This window comes from Bombus vancouverensis, chromosome 15 (assembly GCF_051014615.1).
Source record: "Bombus vancouverensis nearcticus chromosome 15, iyBomVanc1_principal, whole genome shotgun sequence".
Lineage (NCBI taxonomy): Eukaryota > Metazoa > Arthropoda > Insecta > Hymenoptera > Apidae > Bombus > Bombus vancouverensis.
Window position 1 is genome coordinate 2887452 of NC_134925.1, and position 27899 is coordinate 2915350.

General features: G+C 34.4%; 2 protein-coding genes across 14 annotated transcripts in view; one reads left to right on the top strand and one right to left on the bottom strand.

The window, feature by feature from the left end:
* mura (ring finger protein murashka) overlaps positions 1–22061 on the top strand; it is a 46364-nt gene extending 24303 nt beyond the window's left edge. For 2 of the 11 annotated variants that reach the window (XM_076625176.1, XM_076625178.1), the window contains exons 2-10: positions 1097–3784; positions 6826–7027; positions 7106–7193; positions 7826–7911; positions 8005–8589; positions 8928–9128; positions 9232–9530; positions 9880–10183; positions 10428–16594. In XM_076625176.1, coding sequence (XP_076481291.1) covers positions 3549–3784; positions 6826–7027; positions 7106–7193; positions 7826–7911; positions 8005–8589; positions 8928–9128; positions 9232–9530; positions 9880–10183; positions 10428–10502 — 2076 coding nt within the window. In that variant the 5' untranslated portion in view covers positions 1097–3548 and the 3' untranslated portion in view covers positions 10503–16594. Of the gene's footprint in view, positions 1–1096; positions 3785–4315; positions 4877–6825; positions 7028–7105; positions 7194–7825; positions 7912–8004; positions 8590–8927; positions 9129–9231; positions 9531–9879; positions 10184–10427; positions 16595–16818 lie in introns of those variants that run through there. The other 9 variants (XM_033347331.2, XM_033347335.2, XR_013060252.1 and 6 more) reach the window with 8 other exon arrangements.
* A 201-nt stretch (positions 22062–22262) lies between these two features.
* Golgin104 (coiled-coil domain-containing protein 186) lies at positions 22263–27880 on the bottom strand. 3 transcript variants are annotated; one of them, XM_033347342.2, is made up of 10 exons: positions 27525–27878; positions 27193–27396; positions 25689–27057; positions 25339–25609; positions 24862–25265; positions 24241–24779; positions 23877–24142; positions 23488–23511; positions 23232–23381; positions 22263–23163 (listed from the first exon to the last, which is right to left on the bottom strand). In XM_033347342.2, exons 1-10 carry the CDS (start codon positions 27646–27648, stop codon positions 23089–23091), a joined length of 3426 nt encoding a protein of 1141 aa, XP_033203233.1. In that variant the 5' UTR covers positions 27649–27878; the 3' UTR covers positions 22263–23088. The 3 variants fall into 3 exon arrangements, with proteins under 3 accessions (XP_033203233.1, XP_033203230.1, XP_033203231.1); XM_033347339.2 differs by having other exon boundaries at positions 25689–27396; positions 27525–27880; XM_033347340.2 differs by lacking the exon at positions 23488–23511 and having other exon boundaries at positions 22264–23163; positions 25689–27396; positions 27525–27877.
* Positions 27881–27899: the final 19 nt, after the last annotated feature.

Below are 27899 nucleotides of genomic sequence, written 5' to 3' on the forward strand. Positions count from 1 at the left end.
TTGGGCTGTGCGGGGCCATGGCCTGCACAAAAGCAAAGAGAGAGGTTGGCCCAAAGCAACGGGGCCTGGATATTCCGGTTCATTTAATCGTTTCTTCGGACTTCGTGGTCAGGACCCTGGGTCTCTCATTCCTCTCTGGGTTTCTTCACGAGGAGACGAGAAATCGAAAGAAAAAAATGACGACGATGTGCCGTGGGTACACAAAGGAACCAGAAAATGGTACCTCTAGACAGCGTCATAGGACGCTGCCACCCAAATTGCCTCTCGATCCCATGAAATATCTTCTTTCGACGAAAAGAAACGCATTTTTTTCGAGTTTTGCGAAATTCGATGATTCTTGTAACGATATATGCAACGATTAACACGTCGAAAATATTATGAGATAAAAGCCATTAGTGGGTAATGTTGTACTTATTTAAAAGAACTCGTTATTCTCTTTTTTTTTTAAATCGTGTAGCATGCTTGAATCTTTTGATCGGGAATGAACATGCTACAATTTCACGCAATACTTGATATATTTTGTATATTTTTCCATATTATGTGCATTCTTCCATCTTCAAATTTCTCATAAATGGATAAAAATTGCCAATCTAAGAATAAACTATTTTCATTTTAAATTCTAATATATTGTTCGTATGTCGTTGAAACGGTATATTGTTACTTTAGATTTTAAATCCGAAGAGCCACAATTATGTCAATATTTTGTTATGCAGATAAAGCTATGTATAATATATAGTTATTCATACATTTCCCAATAATATTGCGTAACTGTTAAAAATTATTTTACAGTTTGTTCCTTAATGGATTGATCGGTACCATTGCTATCATAGAATCATGTATCTATCACCAGAAATCCACGTCTGTTAACTATTGTGCATCCTCTGTGCTCTTTGCATGAAATGCTTCTCCTTCTTCTTTTACGCTATTCTGCTTCCAGTATTTACTTATCAAATGAATTTAATCTCCTTTTTTAAAATTTCCACTGCTTCATGGACAACTAAAAAATAGCTAATTAATGATTCTTAATTATTGTAGTATGTAGGTAGCTTTGTATGCTTGATGAATTTGTCACCGTCTGTTTCGTATGCTCCTGTAGCTTTTCACGCTTGAACGTCAGAACGTGGCTCGCGTGTCGACGGCCCATCGAAGAGGAGCGATTTCGACGAACACATTTTTTCCTTCAGAACGTATGCTCAGGCTGATTGAATTGATGAACGACAGGAGAACGAGAGAAGAGGACGTCGTGGTCTCGAAGGAGGCAATGACTTGGTCGTTGATCGTCAACGTTTAACGCATCTGGACCTGTCGTAACTTTAACGAACTCCGAATCTACAGGATGTTTCAAAATTTAACGCTACATTGATATATTAACCCCTCCAAAACTGAATTTTGTCCACTTTTCGTTTATGTATAAAATTATTTCTTTATTAGTTACTAGTAACAAAGACATATTTTCTAATTTGGCATGATTTTGTAAAGAAGACATTAATGCACTAAAATTTGAGTCTAGTTTTACTGAGAACAAAGTACATTTATCGTTTAGTTAATTAATGATTATACTCAACGATCCTTTTTTCTCGCGAAGTAGCAAAATTAATAAAAATACGGAATAATCTTAAAGTAACCTTATGGCAAGTGAAAAAAGGAACCAAGATTTTGAAACACCCTGTATAAAATCAAGCTAGTAGTATAACGTCGCTCGTGCATCGCTAGACCAAACAGAGGTTAACAAATGATAATTTAAATTTCAATGATTATCAATTTTCATTTTCGCATCGAATCCCGCAATTCTTTTTTTCTTTCTCTGCCCCTCTTTTCCCTCTTATCTCTTTTCTTGGATTTCGACGACGACGTCAACATGTGCATAAACGAGCAATAAAATCGACGAACGGTGATTTCATAAATATTCCTACGGAATTATTAAGCGTGATTTGCATACGTTGCAAACGCAAACCGCGATTCGCTCCTTTTCATGACGGGATACGCGAGCACGATGACGAGAGCGTGAACGTTTGCTAACGGCGAGCGAGAGAAACAAACATCAATGGCAGTATTATTCTTTCACAAAAAAAAAAGAAAAAAATTAAACAAGTAAACGAGTAAAATGAAAGTTTAAAAAAATAAGAGAGAAATTAAGATCAACGAGATCGTGGTTTTTGTAAAGAAAGAAATTGAACACACAAAACAGTAACAAAGATTAAACTAAGCATAAGAAAGACATAAAATTATTTTTAGCTTTGTTACATAGATATTAAATGACGCAATCTGGACCAGAATCGAAAGTTAACAGTTCAGAACCTTAACTGAAATAATTAAAGTTTGAAAGCGTCTTTTAAACCTGTACTGCTGTATTATATCGAATTGCTTGAATTCATTGGAACGTAATTAATATTATCTTCCTTGAATCATTGAACCCCTGAAATTCGATTCTGGACCAGTAGGTGGCGGGGAGATTTTTTTTCTCAACCGGAAACGTATCCGAACTCGTCGCCACTCAGAGCTCTAGTTGCCCGGAAAAAGCATGCGAATGTTCACTCAAACTTTGCCAACAAATACGAGCACGTAGTTTAACAAAGATGATGTTTCGAAATAGAAATCGCCGTGTTTCTATCGTTAATTATAATTGAACTATTTCAGTCGCGAACTCCGCGAGATTCGCCAGATGTAGCTTCAGTAAAACAATTAATAATTCCTCTAGTATATATATATATATTATATATCTATACATTTTCTTTATTCTTATATACAATTATCACAGTGTATTACTGCATGGTATGTTTGTTTCTAAGACACATTCTCTGTTCTTATTATCGGCTGTTACTACTTTGTACGTGACCAAAAATCATTCCGCGATATCATACATATTTAGATCACGTCGCTGCTTGTTCGTCTTCACACTACCTATCGAAAATGACATATTTTTTTTCTTTCTTTCATAATCTTACATCTCATTTATATTTACGTTATGCTTACAACATTAAGGAGATAGAAAAAATTCGCAATTGCATTTCTCTTCAAAAAACAAGTACGCGACGCGACAAAAGTACGGGGCTCCTGAGATCAGCGGCGTCGTCTCTGGCGTTTCGAGCAACACTCGAACATGGCGGCGAGCTCGGATGTTCTCTCGACATTTCGAAAGAACGGCGCGCGAGGTGGAAATCGCCTCTCGATCATCTAGCCTCTTCTCGCCGTGTAACGTTCGAATATCTCGCCAGGTTCTCTCTCGATAGCCGGAGTCGGAGGAGTTAACGTGCGGCGCGCACGTTTCGAACTGAAGGGGGCCAGAAACGTGTACGAGGTCGGGCAAAATCACGAGGCGAGGTTAACCTCCTCCGCCTTGCCGTGTCGTGTCCTCCCGTTTCAACCACGAAAACGAAACCAGCAGGGAGAAAAAAAAGAGGTGGAGCGATACCGTGTGGCTCTCGTTGTGAAAGAGAGAAAACGAAAAGAAAAAGAAAAAAGGAAAAGTAAGAGTGACGGAAAAGGAAGAAAGAGAACGAAAGGGTAGAATAATAGGATCGAAACGAGACAGAGCAAAGGGGGAGGGAATGAACGGCCCTGGGAGTCATCAGCATCGCGGCTTGGGCATGCAGGGACGTTATAGGGCCGTAGTAACTGCTGGCACCCCGGCAGGGCCCCACTCTCGACCCCCAGCGCCCCCTCACGCCCGCGGTGGATGGCACCCTCATAATCAGCACCCTCAGCACGCCCAGATACCTCAGCAATACACCGGCAACAAGGAATACCCGTATCGACAATGTCCACCACCACGCTTCCATAACGGGTATATCATTGCAATAACGAACCTAGTGCACCTTCTGTGCATATTCTCTTATATCACAAATTTTGCAATATCATTCTTTTTTTTCTTTACATGTTACGTTTCTACATAAACTTCATATTTTGCAAACATTCTTCTGCTTTTTCTTTAGGTTTTTGTGAAAGATATTTTTCTTTAGATTTTCGTACACGTAATTGTTATTTTATTCTGTACTATGTTCGTGCGACTATCTACTACATATAAGGCATTTCATAATGTTAGAAAACTAAACAAAAGTTCGATATTCTAAAGTTATTTTATACTTTACTCTGTACAGACAGTTTAAAATTTCGCGGGGTTGATGACTCCACAGTCGACTCTACAGCCAAGTTAAAAATTCTCGAGAAGATGCGATAGAGTCTTTTCAGAGTTAGCATCGTATGATGCTGCGCAACCCATTCGTATACGAAACTACACTTTACGAAGTAATCGAAAGTGTTACGATTTGTTATCGCTAGACTTTTTTTATTTGCCTATATGGTTACATAACTGTTCGTAACGTCGAGAATTACGTATACATCGGTGTAATTCTTGAGAAGGTCACTTTGTTACGCTATCGATCGATCGAGAATCGAACATTCGTCGATAGGTTTTCGCATTTACCAACATGAATGATCGATATGGAAGGGAGTGATTGTCGCGAAAGTTTTCTGTTCGAGTTACGCGTTACGCCTAGTAAGTGTGTATTTAATTTTCAGAGTAACCGACATTGAAGAGTCGACCATTCTAATCGACGATAATAAACGCGCATAACGTTGTCCTCGAGTTGCGACGCTACAGATGCAATCGTGGTGCTTTTTCGTTTTCACATGCACGGTTTAGTGTCCGTCAGTCCGTTGAAACTTTCGTTTTTCTTTTCCTCTCGATCTCATCGAATTTCGGGACTTGTCTTTCGAGTTTGTTACTGTGATTAACATTCCGCGAGTTGGAAACACGGTATTTCTAGTCTATGAACCACGCGACACATAAACACACGTGTGCATGCGAAAAATACAGATGTTAGCTTGTTCCATTGAGATGATTTTGTGATACTGCTCCTGTACATACACACATGTTGTACGTATGTAATATAGAAGGATGAATACATACCGATTTGCTAAAAGAGTGACACTAATAAATAGTAGAAGTAAACTTTAAAGTTTAAAATAGAAAATTATTAATTACATATTATAATACTCAATAATGAGAATATTTGCTTTCTTTCACAAATTGGCACATTGATCTTTACGTAATTATGATACTCGTACTCTAATAAAGAGCTAAATAATTGCTCAGCTAATTTTATAAATATCTCGAAATTGACAGTCTTTTTATGTGTTATTCTTGTAGTAAATCGACGATATGTAAACATGACACATGTTCACACAACTAAATATATGGCACGATTAAATACACTCGTAAGAATATATCGCGCGGCTAATTATTTTTGTTCAATATGATATCTTTCCTGCAAAATTTATATTTCGCGAGTTTGTGATGAAACTGTTCATAGCTGCATGAGACACCATACAGCACGCGACCTTGAAGGTATTATGTATATACAGATCAATAACAATCTTTAGCATTCGTTAACAGAATATGTAACTATGATCTTTTTCTGTGCCATAACGAATGCTTGTTCTTGTTTGAATTATTATTTTCTTCTTCATTCTCCTCGTCTCTATTTTCTCTGTACTCTACATATCATGTTTAAATCTTCTCTTCACTGGTTATCTTGTTTAGCATGCCACCGAATGTCAACTATTTTTTAAATAATTATAAGTATTGTCAACTTGTTTGAAAAGTGACACGATTATTTTAATATATTACTTTTCCAGCAAATTGACGATATACAGTTCATTTCTTCGTATTGCGTGTACTTGGTTGTCACTTGTTTTTTTTTGTTTTTTTTTTGTTTGTTACTATCTCGTCTAGAAGCTTCCGTGAAAGTAAGACTACGTTTTACAATGGATTCGTCCCATATCGCTATTTTATGGATATCGTACACGATTCATGTAAACACGCCATAATATGGAATTTATTCAGCTACGCGTTACTAACAATAATATTATTCTCGTTTCGTATCTAGTCAAACGAACACTGTTTTATTTTAAATCTGTAAACGTATTAGCATTACAGATACCGTTGACTAAAATATAAACCTTGTATATGTCGAAAGATCAAGATGGCAGTTACATAAAGAATATATTTTAAAATCAAATATTGCTTCTAATTCTAAAAATGCAAATCCAATTCTTTGCAAATCTACGAGAAAAATTTATGAAATTTCTATAAAGAATTGTAATTTGTTATTTTGATGACTCTGATAGTTCTAGTATTAAGATTGATACAGCAGGTGCGTTGTCATCACCATAGTAATATTCTATATTCTACAATAGAAGAAAATCATGTTTATTATTACATCAAATTGTGTCATATATTAAGGAATCGTCCGATCAGTAGCACTCGTATTAATTGTTCGATAGATCGATACACGTGAATGATCAAGAGTTGACGTAAATCGTGTTCAAGGAGGAAAAATGAACTCCAAGTTATGCGTATATCGACGTTACGGTGAAAGTACTTGTAATTCAATGTAATGTAATTCAATGATTCTAAACGATCTATAAGAATTTCTGTGGAACTACTGGAATTGTTAACTACTATAAGTTCTGAATAATCCTCATTATCTGTATTAACTCTGCTACGATCTTTACATTTTTCTATTTCAATTTTCAAATTGAATCTAATAAATCTAAGAAAAGATCTATTAATTAATAATTAATAAATTGTAATTCCGATCTATTACGAATTAATTGTTATTTATTATTTATTTTGAATCTGATATAAAATTTTACACAGATATAGTCTCTGAAACTTTCCAAAAAATATTGTTTCCAAAAGTTCTGCAGAATCTTATGCACCAGTGTCTTATGCAATGTGATGCCAAACACCTCGATTTCATGGTAACGTCGACACTCGTCGTCCTTTCTAATATGATCGCTAACAATTTTCTATGTATTTAGGGATTGTCCTGGCGTCGGTACGTCTTCCGGGCCAAACGGCAAGGAAGTTTCGTATCACGGGAACGTAGGCGGGTCTAGCGTGGGGTACAAACCGCCCCCGCAGCACAGTCCGCAATCAAGAGGTCCACCGGCTCACTTTCCACAAGAGTCCGTGGGCCCACCGGCCAATTCTCCACCGTTGCACATTAACATTTGCGGGCAAGTAAGTACCCCTCCTTCTGTACTATCTACGAGTCAGTATCTGTGTGTTTTCTTTCTTAAAAGATATATGTACTCGCAGGAGAACGCAATGCGTGGTCCATTATTGAACATGAGTCCAGGTCTTGGAGCTAGCGGCGTCGATATGGAATATCGTAGAAGTTCTCAAGGTATCTTTAGACTTTCGAGATACATTGTACAAACATATATTATTATATATGCTATACTATACTATACATGCATATATGATAGTATGCACATATAAAGTAATGTATACACACATATATGCATGTATACATTAATAATACCAGTAAATATTGCCACACATGTTGATATTTAGTACAGATCGAATTTCTATGTTTTTATCTCTTAGTTATTCTATTATTAAACTGCGAATGTTTATGTAAATTCGTATTCATATGATGCAACTAAGGAAATAAAATCTAAGGAGAAGTATGCGTGAAATTTCAACAACTAAATGTCGTAAGGGGTACTATTTTGTTATGTTATGTATGTTCTGTGCATTTTTACACCTTTCAATTTCCCACAAATGCATAAACATCCGTAATCTATTTATTATAAATCTGTATTCTACTCATGATACGAAATATTAAATGAAATAAAATTTATTAGAATCTCCTAATAGATGTAACTGGTAGGTGTCTTATTACTTCTGACTGTTAGGTAGTGTGCTGTTTATAGATTTTTGATTTAGTGTACGACCATTGTATACATATACATAGCTTCTTTGACCCTATGGCTGAAAGTGAATGAGAGGTTATTTCTTGTATCTTTATTTCAGCGACAAACCAACTGCCTCTGAGTCCTGTACAAATCCAGCCATCGCCGCCATATTACAGACAGCCTAGTCAAGACGATGGTAGAAAGGTATACGTCTGTGCACTTTACCAAAATTTCTGTTCGATCGTTCCATCACAATTTTTTACTTTCAATGCAAGATCGATATCGGTATAATTTTAGAGTGAATCTCCTTCGAGGAAGCGCCGTCGAATATCCCGTAATGGTACCGTTTCTGGGATAGAAGTTCGTGAAACTACGCCACCCTCGCCTACACCGTCATTGCACACTACTCCGCCGCCATGGGAGTTCTCAACGGCGCCCCAGAGGCGATCACCTCGAAATCACATGTCGACACGCGGCAGTCCAACTATCAGAAATCGTTATCAACGATACACAGACTCGTTCGGCTTGTCTTACCCTTTCGTGCCCGGTCATACCCCTCATCCGCCCATTCATAACTCCCACCATGGGATTCACAATTCTCATCACAACATTTCGCACCATAATATACATAATTCGCATCATAATATGCATAACGCGCATCAGACGCATCCCCATCATCCACCTGGTACGGGACACCATCCCGCGCAAGGAGCAAACGGCCCTGTGGTCGTGGACGTCGGGCAAGTCGGTGTTTCCGGTTTGGGGGTTGCCGTTAGCGGGGAACCACTCTGGCATCCTCAGGCGACAGGTTACAGGATCCCATGCCAGCTGCACGGCATATACACACCGACCGGAGCACACGCGTTCGCACATTCGTGTCAGGTAAATGTTTTATAAAATCAATATCGCAACTAATTTTATAATAGTCAATAATCTTGAACAAATTCAGGAACTAATCCTCTATAAACATGACATCATATTCCTTCTGTATGATCTTATAACGTAAATTTTGTTGCGTTTAAAAAATTTTACTTTTTATGGTATTTCTAGTTAAGATACTAAATTTATATGTATATAAAATTTGAGTAATTATATATATATATAATATATATAAATCTAAACATTTAATTTAAATTTTAATTAATTAATTAATTAAATAAATTCCTAAAAGAGTTTGAGATACTTAGAATATTATAATAGATAAATTTATATTTCCCCAGGTTACCCACCATCATAGTCACTATTCAGCGGCTCATCCGACCCACCCAGGCCACAGCCTGGTCGGTTCAATAGTTGGCGCTGCATCCAGAGGATACCCAACACCAACCGGAGGTCCTGTAGCGGCTCTTCATCACGCTCACGCGCCTCCTCCACCCGTCCATACTACTCATTACACTGCGCACCATCAACTTTCCCAACAGGTACGATTCACCAGTTGAGACAAATTATTATAGTATACAGGATATTTTATCATTACTAAGAGAAAACATTTATCTAACGTTCTTCATTTTTTCTTTGTTACAGCGAGAAGTTGAATTAGAGTTAATAGAGTCCCATCATCATCATAGAGTGGGAGCTACAGCCGGTGCCCCATTACCATTACCACACTCGTATTCACCGCCAGCTCTAACTCAAGTTACCACTCCTACTCCTACTCCTATATTCTTATCAGAAACGAGGAACAGTCAATTGGAAATGATTCAAACCAGAACTCGGCGCACACCGTCCAACGTTCACACGCTCAGACGACCAAGGTCGAGTAGATGGAGAGGTACGCCTCCGATAGCACCGGCTACTTATTCGGGATTCCTGTTACACTTCTTGTAAGTATCACTTTGTCGTTACTATTGATACCAATCGGTGCTGCCCAAGGAAATACATAGACATCTTCATGTCTATGAGTGAAAAAAATCCCCGTTGTACTTCATTAATACTAAATGACCTTTAGTTTTATATATATACATCCAAGATATAATGCTCTCGGGTCCCATTTTTTTAGTTGCAATCGCAAAAATATGAATGTACACCTACATTCTATTGATATTAATAAAAAATATGGACTAAACAAATAGAAAAGAATTATAAGATTTGTAAAAAATCTACTATGAATAGTCATGATTCAACCTCATTTATGACGAGTTCGTTTAATTTACAAAATTTTGCAATTTACAGTGCAATGCTCAGCAATCCACCATTATCTCCGTACAGTCAGGCGGACCTATCCTCGCCGGACTCAGCGACCGAAAATTACGAAGCACTGCTCTCTTTGGCAGAGAGACTAGGAGAGGCTAAGCCACGAGGACTGACTCGGGCTGAAGTGGAGCAGTTACCTTCATATAAATTCAACGCGGAAACACACCAAGGAGACCAAACCAACTGCGTGGTCTGCATGTGCGACTTTGAAGCTCTGCAGTCACTGCGTGTTCTACCGTGCTCGCACGAATTCCATTCTAAATGCATCGACAAGTGGCTTAAAGTAAGTTTATTGAGAATAATACGATTCTATATAGACCATTAGTGATCCACTATATACATCGAGGCTGATACTTTTGTGGTGGATCGTCAATTCGTTCTATTACATACTAAACTAACAGTTGAAGAGCTTCCTGAAATTAATTATTATATAATCATCTATAAACTAAGAATATTATTTGAGGCTTGAGACTTGCCTAAATTAAATTTCAATTAATGACCATAATTTATTAATTTTTTAATTACAGTCAAATCGAACGTGTCCAATATGTCGCGGGGATGCCGGAGAATACTTTGGAAACAGCGGGACCGGTAGCGACTGACGCCAAGCCGCTCAAGTACACTAGCGCCAACTGTCACGGATCTCAGGGACGCTACTCAGCACAGAGCTTCCAGCGATCACGTTGCTGGTTTGTGCAAATTTCTGTTGACAAGCATTTCTCGCCTTTTCTCTGACCGAGTCGTTAGTATGTCACGGTTGATCACCTCGATTTTGCGAAGAGGAGAGGATTGGGAATGAATGAAACACGGAAAACAAAAAAAAATATAAAGGGGATAAAAAAAACATAGTAAAATTCAGGGTATGTTGTCAGGGTGTTTGGTGTCGAGAAATGGACCACACACACGCAATAAAAGTACACGATTTAAAATTGCAGCATGCAACATTTTTACAATGCGAATTAACGTCTCTGCGTTTATTCCATTATTTTTTCTCGAGAATAGACAAGTCTGACAGGTTTGAGAAAGAAAGAGTGTATAATAACAAGTAATGAGCAAATCAATCAAGATTGAAAGCAATGGAGGAAATTTCGGAGATTTGTTAAAAGCTATTAAACATTTCAGGTCAAGATTAAAGTCTGACTTAATGTATTCGTTTTGTTTCATCGATGCGCTTCGAGTTTAATCGTGTTTAATGCTCGTTTGTTGTTTTTTCCTTTTCATATTATTACTTCGTCAAATTGTGAAGTTTATTCTGTACATAATTACTTACGTAATACGCAAAACTATAATCGCTACTTTCCATTAACGTTCCAGTTTTTATTACTATCACGAGTACTACTACTACTATTATTATTATTATTATTATTATTATTATTATTAATATTATTATTATTATTATTATTAATATTATTATTATTATTATTATTATTATTATTATTATTATTATAGTGATAGTTGTATTTTTAATCCTACGAATTGTACATATATACTCGCATAAACGCGCTCCTATCACAATGAGACATACACTACAGCCAATTTGATTTTGTAAGTAATTTTTTTTGTATTTTTTCTCTTTGGGCACATAACCAAATGTAGCGTGAACATTCTTTTCTTTTCTTTTTCTCGCGGCAAACAAGTTAAGATATATCATTATGTGGAGTAAACCGATTAGAGGAAAGAAAAGATTCGATCTTTCTAACCTATATATATATATATATGCTTTACGTGTCTTTTTACGTAGATCGGATAATCACTCTTTTGTCACGTCGAACTCGTAAGTGTTTTTCTATAGCGACTAGGGATTGTAGATAAAAAAAAGAAAAATTATTAAATTATTTTGTCAGATGACGTAAATATTTTGTAAATAATCTGGCGAAACATTCGATGTTCATTTTGAGGAACACAAAAGGTAGCAGATCCGTTTTCCATTGTACTCACTTCGTCGCGGATCGTTTTCTTTCGCCCGAAAGATAAGTTTCCCTAATACTATTACTGATTCACAGGCTATCGTAGAACGTAGAATTAACGGGGGGAGGGGGAAGGAAAGGTAAATGGATCAAATATTGTTCGAAACGTGACGAAGATTAAAGAAAAGGCTCTTCAGCAATAGTTTTCATGCAAAAAAAAAAAAAGGAAAGAAAGCTGCGTAAAGAAGATACAAAACTGAACAAAAAAAAAAAAAGATAAGAACACTGCTTCTGTTTCCTGTGTATCTACCTCTAAATAGAAGAAATGAAACGATTCATATTTTTTTATACACACATCTCATAAACAATAAACGTACGTACGCTAAGAAAACCAAAAAAAGAGAGAGAGAGAGAGAGAGAGGAAGGGAGACAGAGAAAGAAAAACCGCTGGATAGAAGAAAAAGAGAAAAAACGAGTTAACCGCGATTTTTCGAATTTCCACGAATATTAACCGTAATTAACTAAATTAAAGATTAAGATTTACCTGGTATATAAAAAGAAATAAGATAACTTGTATTTAGAAATCTCTAACAGAGAAAAAAACAGAGTTTATGAATTAGAATACTATTGGATTAGACACGTATTTAAAAATAAATGAAAGATTGATTCGTTTTTGAAAAAAACGTACGTTCCCAAGGTTTTTCGTAAAGGGCTTTCATATTAATCTCAACTGAGCGATACCACGTGGAAAGAGAGCGCTTTTGTTATCGGAAAATTTGAAATAATCTTTCTTGTTATTCATGAGGCTCTTCATACTTGCACAAGTATGATCAATTAGCAAATTTCTGTTGCGCTTTATAGTTAAATGAAATTGTTATGTAAAAAGTTTCTTACGCAATTGCTATAATAATCTATAATAAAATTTACTTGTAATCGATTTGTTTTAGATTAGTAAAAATTTTCCGAAGTTAATTCTTTTTTTTCTTCTTGTATTCTTTAAGAGTTCGTTCTTTTTCTAAAGATATACATAGTAAGTAGTTGGTAAATAATTATATTAATTGAAAATTCTATTTGTTCTCGGTTTTTTGCGTTATTTAGTTTTTAATGTAATCGATCGATGAGATGAAAATCACGTGGTGTGTCGTACAGTGAAAGGTAACGGTCGGACATCATCAAACGTAATCGAAAGGCGGAAAAACGCATGACACCGCGATCATGTTCGTACCTCTTTGACCTTATCCTTCCATTTTTTATCGCGTGCCTTTACTTTACTGACCGTGTATCGGGAAAAAGACTATGGGAGTTCTCATGCGAAAAGTCGACGAAGGGAAGAGATATGGGTTATTATCATAAAGGAAAGCCGAATCGACGCGAATCATGTTCGTTATTTCAGAGAAACAAATGTAAAAGAAAAGAGTGGAACGACATAAAGCACAAAAACAAAACCATGTGGTGACAAACGTGTCTGATGAATCGAAATGCTTCGTCGTTGTGCATCTGCGTATAGTTTATTATAAAATAGAACATCAATAGCGCTTCAATATTAAAAGAATCGTTTGAATATCGTTTTTGTTAAATTTTGAAATATTCCAATTAGAATTCGATACTGGAAAGGAGTTTCTCGATTTATTTTAATATTCTATAATTTTGATTTTTAAATTTTATACAAGTTTGTCCGAATAATATTGATACGATAGATTATCGATATTATGTAAATCCGCTGATCTGTAATTCGTTCTCAGATGAACACGATAAACAGTTCGATTTATCCATAAACGAAACTCGTCCGTGCAAACGCATATACGTAAAACATGTACTTTTTAGTAGCTTTGTACAGGTCTAAGGCTGCGTTCGCGAAAAGTTACCAGATGCAAGTGACGTGCGTCGGAAACAAGCAACAGCTCGTTTAAAATTAGTAGGCCTGCTCGAGGTTGCCGACATCTCGCTCCTCCGCTATTCGTTTCATTATTCCACCACTCAAGCTTCTATCTTCTTGTCAATTTTCTCGGACAGAGAATTGAAATCAGTAATCGTATATTCTCTGTCGCTTAAAAAGCAAAAATAATACCTATATAACAATCGAAATATGTATGTAAAATTATATACATACTCGTATATAAATATAGAGGGGAAAGCGGCTTTGTGCGGCAGCGGATGTCGAACGAAGCGACGCAAATCAAAAGTCGATTTCCTTACCGGTTACAACCACCTCTTGTTCAAACTGCGTTTCGTTTCTATCAATCGCGCGCTTTTTTCCCATCCGCGTCATTTGCATCTATGTAGCGCGTCGCGTAAACCCAGCTCATTATCGAACACAATATCAAAAACTCGTGTGCGTGTGTGTGTTCGTGTTGCTGTGTGTATATTCAAAATGGAAAGAGAAGGAAAAAGAAAGAAGAGTAAGGAAGGTAAAGACAAACGAAAGAGCGTTGGTTTTTCCTAGATGCGTTATAAGAGAACACATATCACTTTTCTCCATCGTATATCCACGCGTCTCGCACGCTCGCCCTCTTTGTCGCATTTTACACCCGGGAAGGAGAGGAAATAGGAAGAAAGGCTCACATTTTTTTACTAGTTTAAGACCATGAGAGTGAAAACGAGATGAAGAGAGAGAGAGAGAGAGAGAGAGAGAGAGAGAGAGAGAAAGAGAGAGTGAGTGTGAGGTTGTCAAAAGGGACGAGCGTTCGATTGGAAGGAGCTAATGCCGAAGAAATCATCCCTATCAAGGGATTAAGAATATTTTCCATTCTATCCTATATTACTTGCAAATTTTGAACTATTACTTCGTTCGATTTTTCGTAATGTTATAATCTGAAAAAGAATTATGAACTTTAGCATGCATCATTCGGAGTCTGTTTATCTTACTTATTAAATATTATATTATAAATACGGCGTTAAACATTAAATCTGTACAATCCGTGTATGTGTATAAAATTTCAACTGGGAAAAGATATAACCAAACGTTGTAGGAATAATATGGAATAGTATCAGAATTAAACCATACTTATTGTAATCGCTGTTTCTGTAGAGATGAGTTTCTCTTCTTTTCTTTCGGCTTTTAAATCGCCGATAATGTCGACTTTCGGCTGTAGTAACCTTGGCCCGTCCAACGCTCCGTCCCTTGATACGCTTAGACTAAGGTAGCATAACGAAATCCATAATGCGTACCTTAAACACACCCTGAATCCTAGTGTACCAGTCGCAGCAGAAAAACCTATGATCGGTTCCTGGAACGTCCTGTATCGTCTTAACGCCAATAGTTAAATTCAATTCGAAGAAAATGCTCTATGAAGCTTTGTTTTCTCGTTAATTACCGAGAGGCGATTTTGTAATAATACAGAGCATGAAAAGAGAAAGAGATGATAAGAATTTTATTTGAATGCATGTTCGAAGAACCGGTCACGAAACAGTACCAAAAGTAATTGTTCCGACGTATGAGTTCGCCCAAGTTGCTTTTAGATATAAACGATATAAACCCTTATATCATTTGTATATAGAAAGAGAAACATGTATTCGTTTATACATACTGTACATTAGACACGTATCACGTGTTGAAATCGCAGAAAGAAAAAAAAAAAAAGAAAACAAAGGAAGAACGTGCAATACGTTGCTTCGAGTCTCAATTACTTGGAGGATGAAGAAAGTAGCTGGCTTTAAAACGCGTAATATTGAAGTTGCGCGTTAACTCGACTGTTGCGTCGGCGTTGCTGAGGCCAGCTGCGCGTTCAACTGATTTATGCATATCGAAGGCCGCCGTTGAAGAATTCATCTTCTAAAAGCCGAATGTGTACTGGACGCAGCGGCGTGAAAGCCCTCGCTGAAGTAACAACGATCGATTTCGGCCTCTTCTTCTTCCCCTTGTTTCGCCTTTCGCGTTACTGTTTAAAACGAATTTCTATTTGTCTTGCTTTTTCTTTTTTTCTTCTATATTATTTTGGAAAAGTCAACGAATTCGATGCAGTATTATAACGATGATAGATTCGTGTTACCCGAGAATCATAAGTACGTATAGCAGTTTTCGCACGGTTGGCCGAACAGCAGACGACGTTTCATGAATCAAAATATCATTTTTAAAGAACGTCGTAATCCAAACCGAAAACCATATCCAGTGACCTGACGTCTTGTTTCGAATTGTCGATAAATCCGGAGAAACAGCAATAAATCAAACGATCTATAGAAAGAGAAAAATACATTGATATTTCGCATTCAAAATGTACGAACGCATAACTTCATTGTTTGCGGTTTACCATTCGTTTCATTTAGCAGCTCCTTTGAGACAACGATGAAGAAGCACAATACGTTCACTGAATCACTTCACGACATATAGTACAAGCATGCCATTAGTTTAGAATAATTTGTTTCTCGTTTCCTTTTTTTTTTCTTCACGACGGGAAAGTATTCCCTCCTGCGAGTGGTGCTCTCTTATCGTACGTTTGTTCGTTTTTCCAAACTTATGGGTAGCGTATGCAATTAACTAACATGGAGATATCTGAAATGAACCAGCATATTGAAAAGAATTTGGAACGCGCTTAATTTAAGAAATAAAAATTAATTATATTAATTCCTACTTACTATGATATACATATTAAGTTTTCTAATTTTTTATGGGAAAGATTTTCCTCTCTGTTTTCCTTCTTATTTATTAATATTAATTTCCATATGTTATCGTTTGCAAGAAGCACGTGGCTAGAAGCATTTTATATGTCTTCTTCAACGACGCGTTAAGATTATAAATCTCGTTGAAAATCAATATCGTCTAACAATAAAGATTCTTTTTCGCTCCTATACATGATGTACCACAAATAACTATATCACACTTAAAAAATACATTAACATCCCTCCCTTCGCTCCTTCGTATTATTTCTTCTTCATTTTTCTCATTTATTGGCGTGGCTAAGTAGATTTCTCGCTCTGTTAATAAAATAAATAGCGTGTAATAATTGGGATGGTTCGAGACGTTGTCCTCGGCAGCGTGAACTTGTGTAACAATTTTTATATATTTTATTCGTAGAATTGAATATATCGCCGCTGCAACTGCTGCTGCTGCTGCTGCTGCTGCTGCTGATACCACTACTTCTTTGTTAACATATACGTATATACCAGAAATGCGTTAGACGCTTTTATACAAACTCGATTTAACGTTTTTTAGTTGTACTGCAATATTTAATTTGTTCGTTAGTTATTGTTGTTATTAGTTATTATTATTATATATCATTACCATTAGCATTATTATTATTATGTTATTATTAACTTACCGTATCGGTTCATTAAATTTATCGATAAATACATTGTAATATCGCTAATATCGGAGGAGCATATTGTTAAATAACCAAAATGCGACACGAACTTCTGTATACAAATCAGAAATGGGGAAAAGCTTCGATGATTAAAAAACATCGAAGCGAGCTGAGTATCAGTAAACTATTGTACAGACGCGAAGATAACGATGCCAAACATTATATATTATTAATACGGATACTGCTGCTACTACTATCGCTATCGTCTACTATCACTTTCATTATCATTATCATTATTATTATCATTATTATTATTATTATTATTATACTTATTATTATTAATGTTAATATTATTATTATTATTATTATTATTATTATTATTATTATTATTATTATTATTATTATTATTATTATTATTATTATTGAAATATTATCGATCATTATTATTATGAAATTACACGACCTTTTTTTTTCACGTTATGCTCCGAATGAATTTCTTTTCTCCGTTCATGCGTCTATTCATTCATCAACATATCCTTGTTATTTGTCATATGTAATTTCCATGAATCGTTAACTGCGGTCATAATTGATTTGCTCTAACATCGCATTATGCGGTTCGAGTGTATCGGCAGAATTTCCAAGCGAACAAGTACGTAGTTTCTCCTCTTGTAAATTGCGAACCTCGGTCGATACGCCAAACCATATCCGTACACGTTTATCTTTTTTTCTCTTTTATACACTATACAGTCAACACAGTAATGTGGTAAAAAAAGTTTCGGGACCAAGCTACGTCGACTAGAGTGTTAAAAAAGTCTTTCAGAATGAGAAACGTATCCATACCTGTACGTTTTCGTCAAAATAAGTCGTAAAATATCCATATTTACAGATAGTATAAGGTTTGAACCCATGCTTCGCTAAATTAGAAAGTGGCATTTTTTACTTCCACCAGACAAGTGCTATCGAAGGAGAAACAGTGGGCCAAAAATTTTAATTGGCTGCTCTAAAACGAAATTTAGTTCTAAGTCCTAAACTCGTAACGGTTCATTCTCGCTGGCATAATATTCCATCGACTTCGGTTGAACGTTGCGGAGACGCGTTATCGATCGCGGTATTACTGATCGATCCGTAACGCTGCCGTGGTTACCAGGCCCCCCTTGATCATGTCGCAGAATCCCATAATACAGCATTGCCTCAGCCAAAGGGAGTAGCCTCTAATTTGCGACGATGCCATTCCCATCGACGAGGATCCCTGCAGCGTTCTCGACACCCTCGGTGTTCGTGCGATTCGCGAGCGTCAGAGACGCGTCTCTACACGAGGGTCGCAAGGGTAACGAGAGAAAAGAGCAACAAAAAGAAAGAAAGATGAGAAAAAGAAGGAGAAATTGCACGAAGAAGATGGGGGTAATCCATGAGGGTCTGTGCGAGATGCGATAGAATTCGACTTGCTTTAAAGCGAGATATGCTCATATCTTCGTGACCCTATAGGTTAGGTTGGAACGTTCCATCCAACTTTAAGTTGCTCGACAGAAACACTCCCGCAATGACAGTTTCCCTTTAATGGAAAGCCCCCTGGCTGAATTTATAGGGGGTGGGTTGTAGGCTTTAGAACACAAACCTCTCTGCGTGTTCTCTCTATCTCTCACATGCCATTACTTTTCTCTGTTTTCCTTCTCCCACCTTGTCTCTATCTGTTTGCATTTTCATTCCTCCACTCTATCGTTTTTACGTGCTCTCGCTCTGTTAATCTTTTATTTTTTATTTTGTCTTTCGCTTTTCTTTATTTTCTATTTCGCTTTGTTCCTTTTGTCCGCTACATTCACCAATGTCGTCTTCCTTGTTTAATTCTTGAGTCTCTTCTTATCATGGAATATAAAATCGGAATATAGCTTAGTAAGTATTTAGGTGGGAATAAAACTCACCTAAGTGGGTTTCTAATCATACTTAATTAGTTACTTCTTAATTAATTGCGTATTCTGTATCGCAAATTATCAAGGGCATTAGTCACAGATTAACACGAATGCCTAAAAGTTTAAATCCTTTCTAAAAAATTGCTGTTAGATCATAATACTATTAAAATTTATAAAATTTGAAAGAAAAGATTTGAGTATAAAGTAATTTATGTTTTACGTTTCAAATAAAAAAAATAAAGCATCTTTCGCTTTCACTGTTTATATTCAGTGTTTTGTAATAAATGATAAATGTATACACCTACGTGCATTACAAACAGTTTCTAATAAAAATTAGGCACAATTTCCTCGATAGACCTATTCTACAATAATTTCCATGCTAGGTCTCTATATTCCTAGGTCCAAGATACCTATCTTCTATGTTCTCCTTTAAATTTTTCCTCTAAGATCTCCTTTATTCTTCTTTTTCAATTCTTGATTTTATCGTTGTGACTGCATTTGGTCCTAGTAAAACATATTTCTCGTTCTTTTTTTCATTTCCATTCGACCTGTACGTTTTGTTTCTTTTCTCTTTCACCCCGCCCCCATCGTGCAGCCATAACCTCTCTAAAGCTCATATAGCTAACACGTTCCCTTTAAACCACGTATCTCTCTTGTTCCCTCCCTCGTTCTCTGGCTCTCGTTCCTCTTGCTGATCCCGGGGCTCTCCCTCTTGGCGGTTCGCAACTTCGATCTAACTGGGCAGAGTTAATGCAGGAACGGGCTGCGACTGCGAGAGCGAACGGCTATAGCCATGGCAGGGTCAAAATCAATTCGCCTGGCAAAATTAACGCGCTCGAGAGCCGGCGTGCTTTAAGGGTGGCAAATTTACGTGGGGGAATTTCGAAATCTTGCGTTACGACGGCTAAAAGTACGGAAACTCTTTCTATTCTTTTTAAAGGTTAGGAGAGCTGCAAGTATATACGATCGATCTGGTGGAACAGCAATGAGCAACGGGCAACGGTTAATAATTTGGAGTGTTTCTTGTGTTGTTTATCGAAACAGGTATTTTAAACCAGACGAAGGCAGACAAAGGACATGATAAGTTACATTTTGTTATTTTTATATGAAGACCACGGAACAAGAAACGACAAATCAGATACATTTCCCAGTTTTTAACCGGGTAGCAATTTTAAAATTCAGTACGATATTAAATTAATCCAAAAGTGTCTTTTTATTTGGCTTTTAGGCTAAACATGATTTTTTCATGCTTTTTATAATCTTAAAAATATTGTTTGTTAGAATATTAAAATAATATTTGCGTTAACAATTACAAATTTAGCTTTTACAAAATATTATTAACTATATCTCTGAACCTAAGAGATACTCTCTGTTTTTAGCTATTTTATGTTAAAATATATCTTTTCAACTATTAAATGCCATAAAAATAAAAACGTCAACAAAAATGTACTTATGTTTCTTCCTTATGATCTTCATACGAGAGCAATTTTAAAATTAAATACCTTGTAAACCAATTACATGTTATCAAATTTATCTTTTTATTAAATTTAGTTATAGGATTCTGAAAAAATATTTCCATCGAAAATATTAGTTTCAAAAATATTTTCAAGATATTTTAGATGTCAAATATGCCGTTTTGAATCGTGTCTAGCTGGTATTCAGTTTTGTTAAACACTTACATACAAATCATTCACACCTTCTTTAACGATCTTCATCTGTCTCAAAGCTTGATTTATATCGATTATGAATTTAAATTGAATTGTAAGCACATATTTATATGAATCAACTGGATCAATGTCGTAAATCGATTTTAAAATTAAAATTTATTTTTGATTATGTTGTTTCATAAACTCTATACAAAAAGGAGAAAGGATTTCGTAGCTGTTAAAAGGTACCAAAACCACAAGGCATTGTAAAACGACAAATGTAGTGTTATTCGATTCAAGAGAGAGGATTAATTGAAATAAACCGTGTAGAAATTTGTTAAATACCGCGGAAAATATGATTATTTTCAGGTCAAGTCGTAAGAAGCTAAAAGAGCAACAAATTATTTTTCGCCCTAGTAGTCGCAATCAAATTCACGTGTATGTATTCCGATTAAATTGTGACACTGTTTGCTAATTTGCGAAACGATAATCGTACCGTGGCTAATGAACGGAGCCGTGTTAGTAGTTGGACAAAACAGAGCATCATTGTTATATATTCATAACGTTTTTGTAAATCATCGCTTGAGATTGTCCAAACTGCGAATTAATCAGTGATTCTTCAGAGTAAGATGATCCTTAGAATAAGGTGAAATGTGGCACGTAAGTTCACGTACATGTGTATACATACCACGATACGATGTACAAAAAGCAATATTCATTACATATATATATACATATACATATGTGATTGTTATATATATATAGACACACAGGTACACACGTGCAAACGCATAAGCACATACAAATGTACTATGTACACGCGAGATACGTAAGAACTAAACATATACACTTACTTTTGATTAAATCGCAATTTAAATGGTAATTTACTTACTCGATTGTAAATTTCGGTAGCAAAATGCTTTGTAAAATTATAAGTGCTGTGCATAGTGTATATACAGAATGAAGATGTCATTAAAGAAGAGAGTAAAGAACAAGGGAGAACAAAACACAAGTTTAAAAACAGAATTATTTGTCCGAAGGAATAAAATGTGTCTTATATATATGGCAAATAACGGGAGGTACTTCTCGAAAAAAAGAACGCTATGAAGTAATAGGTGTGTTCCTCTTATTAGATGGAGTAAAAGTAATATAATAGTTTCATAATTATCTGACAACAAGAAAAGAAAATGAAAAAATACAAGAAAAATATAATTATAAAAATATAATTATAAAATCACAAGGTCTGCTTCGCCTTGTTATAATCAAATACTTTATATTATGTAGTACAGGTTGTCATTAAATGTGTGAACAAACCTACTTCATTCAAATCTTTTTTTATTATTATTATTGTAAAATTATTGCATTAGAAATAATTAGAATCTTTTTCTTCTAACATATTTCGTGTAATACGGGATCTTTATGTTCTTATGGTTTATTGCGAATAAATTTATAAAAATTATATTATGTAAGTTTTTCGATTATTATTTTTATATGTTTGATATGTATTCGTTTATGATAAGTAAGGGATACACATACGGTAAGTGAATCATTCTTTATGATATTAAAATGAAAATAATTTACAAGGAATTTCAAATTTGTCCATTTAGAATAAATTGGAATATTTTTTTAATTATTTTATACAATACCATGTCATATTTTTTTTTCTATAGAGGTTTACAATTTTTACATCAGATATAATATATATAATCCTTAATTACTACTGTAACGTACTTATTTAACAAATTAAATGTATTATACATACATAAAACTAATACAATATTAATAAGTTCTTACTAAACATTTTCATTGGCATGTATTACAAATTCTTAATGATATCAACGATATGGAATGTTCTTTAAAAATCGGAAATTTGTATAGAATAATTAAGTAAATAAACAGGGGTCCGTGTGAAGAACAAATTATTTTTACACGTTATAATACAATGCCAATATTTATCAAAAATATCCTATATTCTGCATTTAACACTTTAATGAATTCTTTTAAGTATCAATATTTTTGACTAGATATAATAAAGCTGTTTTTTTGATACTGAAACACAATACCAGTTATAATGGAAATCAACTATCAGTTAAATAACAAAGGAACTAAAATAATATACCAAAGTTCCTTTTTTACAATATGTATATGATAAAAACTACTATATAATACACAAAAAAATACATTAAAAACATTCGGATGAAAAAGTAATCACGAAATTATTATATCCATTTTGAATTGAAAAAGAATATATCTTTCAAATTATAGTGAAAGATTAATTTTACTTAAAATGATGACTTTTTATGTGTATTTTATAGAAAAAAATGTAACTTTATGTATATTCAGTATAAGACATTAAAGTTAATATTAGTATATGTATATATATACCAAGTTTCTTAATCGATAATTTGCCTATCTCCGCGTTTTTAACACATGCATTTGATATTTCGTTATCTTTACAATATAAGTACAAGTATGTTGTCCTAATATACTTTTAGTGTGTATTTTGCCTTTGTTGGTTCTGCATCGTTAACCTTGCTATTTCTTCACCGAGAGTATCGATGTTATCCTAAAAGGATAACAATGAGTTAGAATAACAAGTTCATTTATAGATATGTTTTACATTTTTACGTTTACCTTTAGAGTAATATTCTTAAATAATGCATCTTCGAGAACCGCTTGGAGTTTTTGATTTATTTCTAATGATAATTCAAGAGTCATATTATCATCCGAGACTCGTTGATTGTAGACAGAGGCCATTATTCCTCCATGTCTTGCTAATTCAGCCTGTAATTCAATAACAATTAAAACTAAACGAAACTTATAATTATTTAGATTTATAAATTACCACGAAAGTTACAATGATAGTTTAAATTTTTCTTGTTAAACTTACTGCATTTCTCCTACTCTTGATATGCTTGTACATAAAAAGTGAAATATAATATAATATAAAATTCATAATATTTATAATGTAGTATAACTCCGTTTATATAAACCTGTTGGAAACAAATTAGTCCACATAATCAGGTCGTTCATATAATAGGAAATGCCCTATTTTTGTTCACTATGATTTTTCATACAGTTAATAAGAATTCATGTTCATATAAAAAGATTCCACAAAACATTTGTTCTTAAATACATAATAATATGAGAATATACCACAAAATATGAGAGTGTGCCACATAGCTAAAGTTCAGTTAATCAGGCACTACTAAAATTTCGTTTATATAAATGGAGTTCCACTGCATCTATAAGATTCAAAAGTCTAAAGATGAAATTTACCTTATATTTATCTCTCTCATTGCCACCCATGGCACCAATATTCTCATGTAAAATATAAGTTTGTATGATTTTCTTTTTCTTCTGCAATTCTTCAACTAATATTCGAGTGTGTTCCTCAAAAAAATCTAGTTTTTCTGCTTTCCTAGCATTACTCTCTTGTAACTTTATAATACGATCTATTAACAATTGTCTACTAGGCTCTGTAGGCTGAATACTTTGGTCACCATTGATACTGTTATCGGATAAGGCACCATTTAAAGCATCTCCTAAAATAATAATAAAAAATAAAGTAACAATAATAATAAATATCAACACAATAACATGTCAAAACATGTATAAATATTTAAATCTCGTATTTAAAAACCTGTATTTAATGAAATATTTGATCCAGTTCTAGATGCAACACTCAACGAATTATAAGGTATTGATGTTTCGAACGCATCTAATTTTTTCCGACACTGTTGAAGTTCACGCGTCATTTCCTTCATACTTAGTTGTTGTTTCCTCTTTAACACCGCATTTTCTCCTTGACTATCTTCCAATTGCTGAGCAAGATTTTTCGCTGCCTGCGTTTGTTCCGTAAGACACCTTTCTAAAACTTCACTTTCTTCGATTCTCGCTTTCTTTTCTCGAGCAAGATTTTCTTCCAGTGCTTTTACTTTATCAGTTAATTCACTTACACTTTGATATAATGGTCCATGCTCTTGTTCTAATTGTTTTGCTTTGGCTTCAATGGCTGTAAACTCCGATTGTAGCCGTACATTTTTATCAGTCAATTTTTGCGTGAAGTCCAGCATCTCTGCTTCTTTCTGTTGGCACGCAGACATATCAGCCTGTAATTCTTCATTAGCCAAACGTAAATGTTGGATCTCTACTTCCGTTGATGCTAAGTATTGATTTTTGCTATATTAAAAAGAGAAACAAATTACTAATAAGATAAACATAAAACAAGCTAAAATCATAACTTTAAAAGAGTGATACCCACTGTTGAAGCTGAGTCTTCAATGATTCTAACTCAGATACTTTACTTAGTAGTTCTGTAATTTCTTTTTGACGTTGATCTGTTATAATTTTCAAATTATTCAGATTACTTTCATAATTTAAGCGGTTTTTTTCAACATCCTGTATCTTTAAACTGAGCGTGTTGTTTTCTTCAATTAGAACTTGTTGTCTGTGTTTCAATGTATCTACTTCCTTTTGTAATTGAACCCTCAACATTTCTTTATCCTCAGTAACGTGTCTTTCTAAAATTAAACGTGCCTGTTGTTCCTTCAATTGCTGATCTAATGTAACTGCTTTATTCTCTTCCGATTGTTGAAATTTTCGCATTGTTTCTTGTGTTTCTTTGCGGACTTGTTCGCATTCTTCCTTCATTTCGTTGATCCTGATCTACAAAAAAAAAAACAAAACTGATATAAAATTACATACAAAACAATAAACTACCTTCCCTTAGCGTTATTACCATGGCTTTGTCTAATTTTTGTTGAGTTTCCTTCTGCAAATCCATTTCTGTTTTCAATTTGTTCTGAGTCCATTGTAACTTTATATCCCTCATCTTTACATCTTCCTTTAATTTTTCAACTTCTCTCTGAAGATCAGTTACCTCGCGATGTTTTCCAGTTAGAATATTACATATTCTACCTCGTTCCCCTTGCATTTCTCGTAATTTACTATGCAGTGTCTCTTGTTGCATTGTCATTTCTTTTACTTTACGTTCTGCAGATTCCTTCGCCCTAATGACAGTAAGATAAAAAAAGGAGATATTAAATAATTATAAAATATATTGATAAAAGCTATACAAATTTGATGTACCTTTGTGTATCAATAAGTTGTTTCTCACTAACTGCGTATTTCATTACCATGCTTTCCCTTTCTTTATTTGCAGCACTGTACTCTTTTTTATACATTTCCTGTGCTTCTAATGATGTGTGCAATTCAAGTGTAAGTCTGTTTATTGTCTTTTCTAATGTTTCTATTTGCACAGAAAAGATCTCTCCTTTGTTTTCTGCTTCCAAAATTCGATTCCTTTCTTCCAGGTGTTCAACTTTTTCCTGTAGCTTCAAATGCTTAGATTTTAAATCCGCGTAGTCTTTTAATAAAGTAAGATAAACTGGATGTTGCAACAAACTCTGTTTTGATTCTTCAAAATCAGCACTTGCTTCTCCTTTTTTATATATTGTATCAGTAATAGCTTCCTCTATATTGTTGCCTCCAGGATTTAATACCACAAAATTAAGATTGTGATTCCTACTTGTATTTGCACAAAGTACATTATCATTTGTTTTATTAACATTGTTACTGATGGAAGAGGATTCTGACTGTTTTGAATCTTTTAATTTAGGGGAATGATCAATGACATTATTTTGATCAAAGATGTATTCATTTGTAATTAAATATTTACTATTTTGTTCAATATTTCCACTTGTAGTTTCATTCGAACTTAACATGAAAGTGTTTTTATTTTCATCATTTTTTACATATTCATTTTCTACAGTTTGCACATCCATTTGACCTTTTGTTAGATAAGAAATACTTTTTGTTTTTAAAAACGAATCTGATGTATTATTGAATGCTAATCCTGTCAAAGAGGATTCCATGCCAGAAGATTCTTCTGTATACCTTTTCTCATTACAAATATTATCTACAGATTTCATTACTGAATTATATCTCATTGCTATATGTTGTGGTAACAGTGCTTTTTCCATGATGTTTGTAGATTTTTCTGTAATAAAATTTAAAAAGTTACGACTTTTGTTTAGAAACTGAGCATTTGATTGCATTATATTAATTGGATTTGTTGGCAGTGAAATTTTCACCAATCTGCTATCATCGACCAAAGTTGGTCTAGATATTACATTGCTCTGTATCTTAGTATCCTTGATAATTTCACATAGTTTTTGTTCTTCATTAAAATTCTTTTCATATTTAACTAAACTTCTTGGAGCTTGACCATTATTTACTAGTAATTTTCCATTTGCATTAGGATGATATACTTCTTCTTCCGTTTCTCCAATATTTTCTTTAACTTCACAGTTTTCATGTGTGTCTACACCAACAATATTTTTCAACGATTTTGTTTCATGTTCCTCCATATACAATTTATTGTTAAAAATTATTTCTTCTTCATCATTACATATTGTATTTGGTGATATAGACCTTACATTATGATTAGAAATTGTATCTGAAGATGTACATAACAGTGTATCATATAATGTCGTTGAAGATAATTTAATATCATTACAGGAAGATGATTTCTGAAGACACTTTTCTTGTGAAAGGATTGTATCAACAGATGTTTGACATTTTATAAACTCACTTGTGAAATTACTTAAAGAAGTGGAACTTTTTACAGTTGTGTCAATATTGTTTCTCTCTATCAATTGATATTTCTTTTCATCACTGTTCTTTATTAATACTGAATCTCCTCTAATTTCATCAGTGCTGTCTTGTACAAGCTCCTCATGAATTGGCATTGTTTCTTCATGTATTTTTATATCTTGTTGAGTTATAGGATTAATATCTAAAAATGTTAATCAAAGAAGCAATATTAAAAATTTTAAACAGTTGCCATTTGAAATATTTTTATTTAAGCAACTCGAAAAATAATTTATATTAAATTTTCGTTAAACAGAACTCCTCAAATCGTACCTTCTGCAATCGAAACATCTGATGTTACACTGGAATCGGCCTGATTGACATTTTCAGAAAAGATTTTGTCCTGGAAAGATAATTCCAATTTCTTTCCCTCCATTTCACCAACTGTAAATTCCATTTGTTTCGGATCAACTTGACCCTATTTCGTTGTGTTACATTTTCTGACGAAAACTATAGAAGTTGAGAAATTTTCTCAAACTGACAACAAACTTGCGATTACAGCATTAAGCAACAATCGTGGAGAAAGAAATTAAAATCAAAGAAAATAACCTAAAAGTTGAAAAATTTGAGAGAATCTATCTGTCATTCTTTAAATTGTTTAGTCTGTTTCTAATTTTCTAACCATTATTACGAACATGATTAGTGTAT